At 33.7% G+C, this 11,521-nt stretch overlaps 1 protein-coding gene across 2 annotated transcripts; it reads left to right on the top strand.

The window, feature by feature from the left end:
- Positions 1–4,303: 4,303 nt before the first annotated feature.
- Positions 4,304–10,298, top strand: LOC126749306 (uncharacterized). 2 transcript variants are annotated; one of them, XR_007665001.1, is made up of 2 exons: positions 4,304–7,259; positions 8,330–8,678. XR_007665001.1 is itself a non-coding variant. In XM_050458988.1 (2 exons), the coding sequence occupies exons 1-2, from the start codon at positions 7,257–7,259 to the stop codon at positions 10,055–10,057; spliced, it is 1,008 nt and encodes a 335-aa protein (XP_050314945.1). In that variant the 5' UTR covers positions 5,410–7,256; the 3' UTR covers positions 10,058–10,298. The 2 variants fall into 2 exon arrangements, 1 of the variants encoding a protein (XP_050314945.1); XM_050458988.1 differs by lacking the exon at positions 8,330–8,678 and adding an exon at positions 9,053–10,298 and having other exon boundaries at positions 5,410–7,259.
- The last annotated feature ends 1,223 nt before the right edge of the window (positions 10,299–11,521 follow it).

The following is an 11,521-nucleotide window of genomic DNA, read 5'->3' as shown; positions in this document are numbered from 1 at the left end:
ACACATCTCGTGAGAGTAAAATAGTTAACCGATTTGTTTTACACGTACACACTGAACACTATAACTTAAGACTAGTAGAAATATTTATTTAAACGTCTATTCAATTTTAAAAGTCGCGTCAATACTCTTACTTAACCTGAATTCCTCCTAGAATCAGTTTTTATTATACAGAAGGAATAAAAATGAAAATTTATGAAAGCAAACTCAATTTTTTTTTAATAACATACAGTGATGCTATGAATACCAATTTTAACTATCAAATAGTTAGGGTCTTACAGTAGGTCTGAACAATACAAAATTTGTATTTGAAATTCACTACAGAACAAAACTAATATTTGAATTCGAAATATCGTCGTCCAGATGTTAAAACCTTGTATCTCAAAAAACCACAATTTTCAGAAAATGAAAAACTTATCATATGTTTACCGATTTTTTGTTTGATTTAAAATTTTGCCAATTAGTTTAATGTTACTTACGAAATGTACTTAAGATGATAAGACCCGCATATTTTTTTTTACAATGAAAATAATTTAAAATAAAGTTGAGATACAAGGATTTTAAAATAAATGTTGATGGATTAAATGAGATGCGTGTCACTTTTTAAATATTGTTTTATTTGGTTGAACGTTGATTATTCTACATTATTTAAATAATGGGATTGATATTCTTAAAAGCAAAATAATTTGCTTTGCTTGCAAAAAAAAAATTATACAACAAAAATAAGCTTTTTTTAACTTAAAGCAAACTAGCCCAAAGCAAACTAACTTTAGTTATTGCTAAATAACGTAAAAAAAACTATTCGTGACTCAATGGATTATAAAAATAATGATAATCGCTATGAATTACAGATTTAAGAGTTTGTAAGTTATTATACTTATCGCGAGAAATTGGCAGGGAATTATTATATTAATTCTTGTGAGCTTTATTATCATTTAACAGCATTTTTCGTGAAGGAAGTGGAATCCACTTGTCTTCAAAGTCTAACTTATACTGAATGCCATCAGACTTTGTGTATCTTAGTGCTCTAATATCTGTAACACAAGGGTCATCAGTTCTTTTCCCAGGACGTATCGAGTTGAAATATTTTAGATCAGAGAAATTTAATAAAAATGTATGATGAACGTATTTTACTTTGTATGGTCCTGATTTTGAATGTCGTCTTGAATCTTCAATAATCTGCACATAATTGGATGGGGAATAGATGTTGAGAGAATAGATATTATAGGTTTATTTTTTGCTTCCTTATACAGGGTGTCTCACGACAAATAGACGCGATCGATATCTGGGAAACTAATTTTTCAAAAATTTTGAAAATTTGGCAACATGGCACAGTCGATGGGGGCTACACAACTAAAATATTTTAACAGTTGTGACGTTTTCGGTTATACCGGAAGTCGGTGTCAACTTCGTTATTTTAAATAGAACACCATATATATTTTTACATTTTTGGCTTCCACATAAAATTCTAGGTCTATTTTATGTATAATGTCCTATACCTAAGTGTAACCATTTTTGACATATTTTTAATTTCATGTGAAAAAATATGTTTATAAGCCCTAACATAATTACCGATTACTCCCTTTTAGTAAGTTAGACTAAGACAGGCAAAAAAGTTTATAACCACTTCTAGAAAAAGGGCTGAACAGCTCCTAGACATGAACAGATCAGACATCAGAACAGCAGTCGGACTCCTAACCGGTCATTGCCCAGTGAAATATCACCTAAAGGCAATAGGTATAACAGAGGACGACCAATGTAGATTCTGCAGCAATGCCACAGAAACAGCAGAACACCTGCTCTGTGAATGCCCGACCCAACTCTGCAAGAGGCTTAAGTACCTGGAAGGGGTACAACCAACACCTCAAGAAGTGGGACAACTACCTCCCAAAAATATAGCTTTGTACGGCAGAAGTCTAAGACTTTTTGAGACAAACTAAGACAAGTAGAGTTATGCACAAAATATCTCACAGGTAGCAGTGCTGAGCGGCGGATCAGCCGAAACGACTCCCTTCTCAATCTACAATCTAGGCCAAATTTAAACTGCCAATATTTCGGAAAGTATCCATTTTTGGACTAGATAACCTTATAGAAAGTTAACCTTATTTTTAATTATCTTTATGAAAATATAATAATAATAGGGGGTCCATTTAAAAAAATTTGAATTTTTCATTTAATAAGATATATTTAAAATGATTTTTTCATTTTAATTTTTAATGCTAGTTTTTGACCCCCCTGTATCTTTTTTTTAGCCAAATATTAAAATAGTCTTTTAAAGTGGTCCTTCCTTTAAAACAAAACCAAAACTAACCAATAAATAAAGGCTACTAAAAGGGAGTAATCGGTAATTATGTATAAGCCCTATATAAACATAATTTTTTACATGAAATTAAAAATATGTCAAAAACGGTTACACTTAGGTATAGGACATTATACACAAAATATATCTAGAATCTCACGTGGAATACAAAAATGTAAAAATATACAGGGTATTCCATTTAAAGTAACGAAGTTGACACCTACTTCGGAACCGTTACAACTGTCAAAATATTTTAGTTCTATGGCCCCCATCGACTGTGCTATGTTGCCAAATTTTCAAAATTTTTGAAAGATTAGTTTTCGAGATATCGATCGCGTCTATTCGTCGTGAGACACCCTGTATAATTCATTATCTAAAAAATCAATTAAGCATGTAGCAAAACAGTTGCTTTCCATGCCACCCTGGCCCTCATGCCAGATGTAACAAATTACATCCTTTGTGACCACGTTATAAATTGTAAAATGTGACATGCTAACTTTTGTTTAAAATAAAGCATACTTGCCGGCAATTGTGGCACAAGCTGTTCAGCTTGCACATCAACCGTAAATACAGTAACAGACTTTTGAGTAATAGCATCCTCTTTATCTTGTTCCTTTTCTTTTCTTGTCTCATTTTTTTCTTCTATGTGTTTATTATAGGTATCGTCAACGACATGACCCAAATTGTGTGAAAAACAAAGATCGCATTGATCTTTTCGTGGCTGAAAGATATCAATGTTTAGTTTCTTCATTTCCGCCACAAAAACATCTTTGCCACTAGGATTTTCAACCTCTTTCTTGTAAACTTCAGAGTACGATCGAAAAATTGGCTCCAGGTATAATTTGCTTATGGAAGCCCTACAATAATGAGAGGGCAGTTTAGGAAGTTTTTCAAAGAAGTTCCGGATTTCTTCACGTTTTTTCTCATTAGCCAGTTTAATTTTCTTGGGATATTTTTCAGTAATATTCGGTATTCCAGCATTACTATTTTTTACCCAGTTAATGACGCTCCACTCACCCAGCCCTAAAGTAGACAAGAATAGTTTATTGCAGACTGGAAGCAACTTTTCTTCAACTTTCAAGTGATAAAAGAACGTTGTTTGCCTTCTAGTTTTATTTTTAGTAGTTTTTTGCTTTGTTTCACATTGAGTTACTATTGCATTAATATAAGTTTTACGTTGTTTCCAGTCCATGTCGGCCCAAAAACGTCGAAATAGCACCTGCCTTTCTTCTTCGCCTATTAAATGACACTGCCTTTTTGTTTTAGATTTTTGACATTTTTTGATTCACATCTTTTTCCCAACTGTCGCGATTTCCGTTCAACTCTGCTCTTGCCACCATCTCTTTCTTTTTTATAAGTTACGTATTTTTCGCCCTTCATGCGTTGATGCTTAGTTTTGTTTACTTGCCATGTAAGTGGATCGGCGGCTCCTTTCTTCGCCCTTTTAGCACCGGGCTTTAAAGGCTCACACTTATTCGGTGGTTTACCGTTGATTAGGCTTGCCAATGGTAAGTCATCTGAGGATGCATCCGAATGCCCGTCAGTATCTAAAAGTAGGGTTTATTTAATTAGCTTGTTTTAATATTAATAAAAAATTTGCTTTTTTTTATTACCTGATGGTCGAAAACTAGATCCTGAATCACTAAATGCATTTTCCTGATTAGAGTTTAACTTATCAGAGGAATACATTACAAGCATTTCTTCTGTACCTTTTATTAATGGATTTTCTGTTATTACTGTTAAATCCTCAATAATAACATTAGGTACCGGCGTAAGCTCAGTATAACAACCATTAGTCGAGAAATTTTCATTTTCAGAAGGTAAAAGTACTAGACTATTATATGAGGCTATGAGTGCAATATCGGACTAACCCACAAAAATTCAAAATCGGCTGTATTGTAGAATATTATCCGAAGAATATTAAAAATCTATTTATTGCACAGTGGACCAAAAGACCACGACCTATTCCTTTTCGTTACGAGATGGAAGCACTAAACCAGTTGTTGAACTTTACTATTAATAAAAGTTTAAAGAAGCAAAGTGGTTTATGTGCAAAAGTTTATGTGCTAGAGACACCCTAAGAAAAGACACTGAACTGGCAAAAAGTGGAAACGCAGCGGTCATCTGTTTTGATCTAATGAAGACTCTTCCTACACCTGTACTTACCACACTCATTTTTTACTATAAAACGCAGTTATGGACTTACTGCTTTAATATACATGAAATGGGAAGCAATAGTTCGTTCATGTTTGTATGGGATGAAAGTATTGCTTCAAAGGGGGCGCAAGAGGTGGAATCTTGTATTTTATATTACATAAAATCTTTGTTACATCGAAGAGACTTATAATGTATTCTGACCAATGTGGTGGTCTGAATCTTAATATAAAAATGTCATTGATATCTAACTATATTACTGCATCTCCATTATTTACTATGGAAGAAATAGATCATAAATTCAAGTGGTCATTCCTATTTACCATGCGACCAAGATTTCGGAATCATAGAAAAAAAAAGAAATTCCATCCACATATATTTATACCTCAAGACTGGCATACAATCATAAGACATGCTAAAAAAAATCTTTTTCCCATAATAGAAATGGATACTCGAATAATGAAGAGGTTTGTTTTAACACAGTAGGTCTTAATAAAAGGAAATCTGTTTCCAAGGAAATTAAGGATCTGCCCCTTTTATACCCAAATGGTAATGTCATTAATGAAGCTAAAATAAAGATCTCCTTGAGTTAATGGAATTCATCTCTTCTATATACCAAGATTTTTATAAAAATCTGAGGTCATCCGCTCAAGCAACTGGAGGTAAAGTAGTTGGCCCAATTGAGGAAGAAGAAACTCTAGAAACTGAAGAAGAAACCTACAAATTATGTATTTAATAACTACCTACCTAATAAAAAAAATATTTTTTTTATTTATTCTCGTGACAATACGAGTAATACCGTTTTTGACGTAATACTTATAATAGCTTAAGTTATAGTAACACTTTAAAAAACCCAATCTATTTTAAATGCAGAATGGAATAACCCACATAAAAAAAACGAATATTAGCCATATCCAAAAATTTAAAATAAATTCCGCAAATATAAGTAACACTCAAGAACATTCAATTAATTGGATCTACAGAAATGTCCTTTTAAAAGGGTTTTGCGCACTTACATTTTCATTTTTTTTTAAACCTATTTTTTAGCACTTAATAATATTGGGGCTAGTCCGTTTTTGCACTCATAGCCTCATATGATGAGCTAGGCTTCGATAATTCTTCTGATTGTACGGTCAAATTTAGAATTTGTGTATTAGGTTCGATAAAGCTATTATCCTGCATTTCCGAATAATCACAAATTTTGGCATCAAGAGTACCGATACCAGATTTATGCATAACCTTTCCCTTTAAACTCAACTGTCTCATTTGTTCATTTCTTGAAGACATCTGTAATATATAAAGTAAATTAAAAATTAAGAAAACGGATATTTTGTTTGATTTATTGTGAAAATAGTACTTTTTATGTGATAGCAAGAACTTGTATCTCCACAATATCCCTATTATATTCCCACCTTTTTCCTCAGATCATAAACAAACGTAGTCCCTGCTACTTGGCTAAAGGCCACAAGTTTTAAAGTCCTCGTTTTTTTGACGTAGGTGGCGTTATTAGCGTCACCCGTACCATCCCCACCATACCTACCAAAATCATTCCTGTTTCTTGTGTTGACGCGTCAACAAGTTCTAAGTTTTCGTGCTTAAGTGATTTAGAAAGTGATAATGAAGCGGAAAAATTCGGATTCTTCAAGTTTATCAGATTCTTCGGACGAGGAAGCCATTGAGAGAGAGATTTATCTCTTAAAAGATAGATTAAAGATGCTGAGGAAGGTTAAGAACAAGGGGACGCCATCGTGTAGCGTCAAACATGGCGGCCAAGTCGTGCCCGACACACCGGCGTGGTATACGGCCCCTCCGCCACCACCGCCGCCGTTACTACCACAAGACCCGCAGCCATCAACATCTTTCGCCCCCGACCCTATCGATCAAGGATGGTTCGAGGCCGACGACAATGACGATCTCTCGTTTCTTGAACAGACAACAACGAGTCAAGATGGCGGCGGGCACGAAAGTGGTAGGTTAAAGAATTGTTTTTGAGCACAGTAGCTCAAAAACGAATTTTCTTGACACAGTAGTCTGAAAATTCTTATTGCCTGTCAGGCAATATTATTCTAGCTAGATCTAGAATCCTTTTCATTCACCGTAGTTTGAAGAGGCCGTTTTAAGCACCGTAGCTTTAAAACGTAAAAAATAATTTTGACATTCGTCAAAAATTGTTCCTGGTATAGGAACAGGAGCACCGTAGCCCTAAAAATAGTATTTGCTGACATTATAGTCCGAAAAGTATCCGTTGAAGCCAAGTTCCAGGTTAAAAATCCGCCTTTCTATATTCTACGAAATACTGTCAAACAACATAAGTACGTATGTCGTAGATACAATCCCAACTACGACTATGTTATTATTCTGAAAAAAAAAGGGGGGGGTAGACAGCTGTCACCGCTGACGACTGACGGTAGAACTGTCAGTTGTCAAACTAGATGTTTGAAAAACGAAATGTTTGTTTATTTTAAAAAAATGCGGATCTGGACTTGAGCTCAAAGCAAATCAAAGAATTTAGGTTATTTCCTTTTTCTAGGTCAAACTGAACCAATCCGCGGAATTTACTTGGATCCGTTGGTCTCAAAAATTTTGGGACAGGATTGCGAATCTCCTCCTACAAATACCGACGAATTTTTCCCCACAATTGGACACCACTGGGGCAATATTCTTTGTAAGGGACTGCCTGATGAGCAAGTAACAACATTGGCGGAAAAATGCTCAAAATGCTCAACCAAAAGACAGACAGCAGAGGAGCAAGCGCTGGTCAGATCTAAAGAAAAAGCAGAGCCAGAAGGAGAACCGGGAAAAAACAATGGTAAGAAAATTTGCTGGCCGACTTGCCATGTTTAAAAATAAATGGACACCTTACTGTAATGATAAACATATTTTATCCTGGTTGGAGGGGTATAAGATCCCCTTTTTATCGAAAGTGGTCCAAAAATATCCTCCAAAAGAGAGGACTTGGTCTCTTAAAGAAAAAACTGGTCTGAAGTTGTCCATAGATCACTTATTAAATATTGGTGCAGTGCAGCAGTGCACGCCCTTATCAAATCAGTTTATCTCAAATATTTTTCTACACCCTAAACCAGACGGTTCATATAGATTTATTCTTAATTTAAAAAACCTAAATACATTTGTAAAAACTGAACATTTTAAGCTAGAGGATAGAAAGCTGGCAATAAATTTAATATCAAAAAATTGTTATATGTCCACTATTTCCTGATACCTATTAGTAAGAGTCATCAAAAATTTTTAAGATTCTATTTTGAATCAAAGGTTGACAAGTTTACCTGCATGCCCTTTGGTTTGTGTTCAGCCCCCTGGGTATTTACAAAACTGCTTAAACCAGTAGTGACTCATCTTAGAAAGCGAGGGTTTTTGTCAGTAAATTATCTTGATGACTTTTTTCTTCTTGGAAACTCAATAGAAGAGTGTGAAAGAAATATAAAAGCTACATGTGATTTACTTACAGAACTAGGTTTTCTTATAAATTTTGAAAAAAGTCTTTTGCAACCAAGTCAATACTGTAAATTCTTAGGTTTTAACTTTGACTCAATCAACATGGGGCTTAGCCTTTAACAAAAACTGTAAAAATTTATAGTCTTTAACAAAAATTCCTTTTGACAAAGCTGTGCAGCATAAGACAATTTGCTAAACTTTGTGGTGTTCTAGCACCAATATGCCCGGCTATTCCTTATGGCAGAGTATACACTAAAAAATTTGAAAGGGAAACATTTTTAGCTCTAAAAAACAATGGGGGGCAGTACGATCGAAAAATGACAATCCCATTGCCATTGCATGCAGAAGCAAAATGGGGGATGGAAAAGTTGAAAAATCCCTTTTGTCCTTTTCCTACCTTCGAGTATAAAATAGAAATATTTTCAGATGCCACCCTGGACGTCTGGGGCATTTTCTGTAGAGAGGAAAGCTTAAGGGGTTTTTGGAGCCCCAAGGAAAGACTTGAAAGCATAAATTTCTTGGAACTAATGAGCGCCTTTATCGGGTTACAATATTTTACCAAAAATCTCTCTTTTTGTAATATTCTTTTACGAATAGATAACACCACTGCAATTTCCTACATAAATAGAATGGGAGGAATTCAATACAAAAAATTAAATAAACTTGCTAGAGAAATTTGGCAGTGGTGTGAACATCGCAACATAATTATATTTAATATTTGCCTCCTATATCAGTTCCCAAGAAAACAAAGAGGCAGATTATCAGTCAAGGGTAGGTCGAGCTGAGGTAGAATGGTCTCTTAGCCCAAAAGCCTTTTTGCAAATTTCAAATAAATTTGGATTACCAGATTTAGATTTATTTGCTAGCCGTAATAACAATAAATGCTCCAAGTTTGCCTCTTGGTTTTGGACCCAGAGGCATTTTTGGTAGATGCCTTTACAGTCTTTTGGGGAGATTACTTCTTCTACGCCTTTCCACCTTTTAATTTGATACCAAAGATTCTGAGAAAGATTTCGACTGAAAATGCTCGAGGCATTGTTGTGGTACCCTATTGGCCTAGTCAAGCATGGTCCCTAAATTCAAGGAAATGCTTGACTCGGAAATGCTTATTCTTAAACCTAAAGAAGATCTTCTCCTTTCTATTGATAGATCCCCTCACCCACTGTGGAGGCAGCTTTCATTGGTGGTTGGGGTGTTATGCAAGAAGCCTACCGCCGCAGAGGAGTGCCCCCTGATGCCATAAAAATAATTTTATCTTCGATCACCAAATCAACCATTAAACAATACGACTCTGCTATAAAGTTATGGTGGCAATTCTGCGGGGATGCTCATATTTGCATGTATAGTCCTTCCGTACTAGAATTGTTGCAGTTTTTTACTAAATGCTTTGATGAAGGAAAAAGGTATGGTTCCTTAAATAATATTAGAGCAGCTATTAACCTAATTGTTCATCCTAACTTGACGGCAGATAATCGAATTAAGAGATTTTTCAAAGGTGCTTTAAATTTACGGCCGTTAAAGCCCAAATACTCTTATACTTGGGATCCTGAAATTGTAATCTCTTATCTTGAGTCATTTTATCCTTATAAAAATGTGTCTCTAAAAGACATTTCCTTTAAATTAGTAACACTATTGGCCTTAAGTACAGGTCATAGAGTGCAAACTCTTTCTCTTATTCATATCCATAATATAAAAATGACTCAAGGTAAATATGAAATAAAGGTACCGGATAGGATAAAAACAACGAATAGAAATGAATATCAACCAATCTTTTATATAGAAAAACACACTTCTCCCAAAAGATGCATTAGTATTCTGTTAAAACATTATTTAGAAGTAACCCAATCACATCGGGGGAATAATTCAACACTCTTTTTAACTTTTAAAAAACCCTATAAACCAGCTTCGCCTCAAACCTTGAGCCGTTGGATTAAAACAGTAATGAACAATAGTGGGATTGATACTAAAAAATTCACCGCACATAGTACGAGACATGCCTCAACCTCAGCTGCATATCGTAAAGGGGTTGACATTAATATTATTAAACAGTCAGCGGGTTGGACTAAAAAGTCTAAAGTATTTTCTCTTTTCTATAATAAGCCTCTCTTAGACGATAGGACAACATTTGCGAACGCAGTTACAAATAATTCTTGATGTGTGATTTAAGTATATAAATATTAAATTATAAATATACGTTAATAAAATTATGTCGTTGAATAATGTAAAACTAGGTTGTAAGAAGTTATGTTTTGTTATTTTGATTAAAATAATATATATTTATGCATATTAAAATATAGGAATTTTAATTATAAAAACTTAAGCACATGTTCTTGCCTGCAACTAATAGGGTCTTTGAACAACTACGTTTGTTTATGATCCGAGGAAAAAGGTGGGAATATAATTAACATATCAAACGAACTTACCTGTAAGTGAAGTTCGATATTAATTATATGAACCCTGTATCTTGAGTCTTTAGTTGCAGACATCTACTTTGAAGAAATGATTTTGGTAGGTATGGTGGGGATGGTACGGGTGGCGCTAATAACGCCACCTACGTCAAAAAAACGAGGACTTTAAAACTTGTGGCCTTTAGCCAAGTAGCAGGGACTACGTTTGTTTATGATCTGAGGAAAAAGGTGGGAATATAATTAATATCGAACTTCACTTACAGGTAAGTTCGTTTGATATGTTTTTGAATTTGAATTTTGAATATGTTAATTTTTTAATATTGTAGGTAAGTTTAAAAACCTCGTATCTCAATTTTTTTAACATAATAATATAGTAATACCTATTAAATATTAAATAAATTATTGTAAACTAGTATAAGAGATTTATAATTAAGTAACATATTATGGTAAAAAATGGTTCTAACTAAAGTTTTGCAACCTAACTACAAAATAATATTTACTTAAACTTGCCTTTATATATCATAAAATTAGAAACCATTTAAAACGCCGTATTCTTAACACTCACAACATTATTTAGAACATTAGTACTTACCTTAATTAACAATATTTTTAATCAAAACACATAAAAATAAACCATCTAAACGCTGCGTAAACCAACACACGTGTTTACATGAAAACAAAAGGAGATACAAGGTTTTGACACCTCAATTTTTCTTTTCGCGAGATACGAGGAATTTAAATTTAGGACAGCGCATGATCTTTATTAACTAATGGAGTCCCTTGATTTTAAAATCGATCAAATATGGATTTCCAATTTTCTAGTCACGGTAAACCTCATATCTCAAAATAGATATATTTTGAGTTACGAGGTTTTAACATCTGGGCGACGATATTACCTTTTTTAATATGTAACTTTCTATAACATGGGATAAAAAGGCATCGCATATTTACGTATTAGAGCATTGGCGTGAAATAATAGAAGAGCGCATATTTCGCTGGCCTAATTCTAATATCCCGTATCTGAAAAAACGTAGTTTTAAAATAAAATAGAAAAAATTTCGAATTCTTATATTTTAAAGTATATTTCATGTTTTATTTATTGTATTATTCAATTTTTTAAATTTTTTGTAACTTATCTAATATAGGGTAATCAATATTTTAAGCTTTTGTTAATATTTACCGCAGATACGGGATATCGATGCGGTTAAGT

This window comes from Anthonomus grandis, chromosome 24, assembly GCF_022605725.1.
Source record: "Anthonomus grandis grandis chromosome 24, icAntGran1.3, whole genome shotgun sequence".
Taxonomy (NCBI): Eukaryota; Metazoa; Arthropoda; class Insecta; order Coleoptera; family Curculionidae; genus Anthonomus; species Anthonomus grandis.
This window is presented reverse-complemented; position numbering and strand designations above follow the sequence as displayed.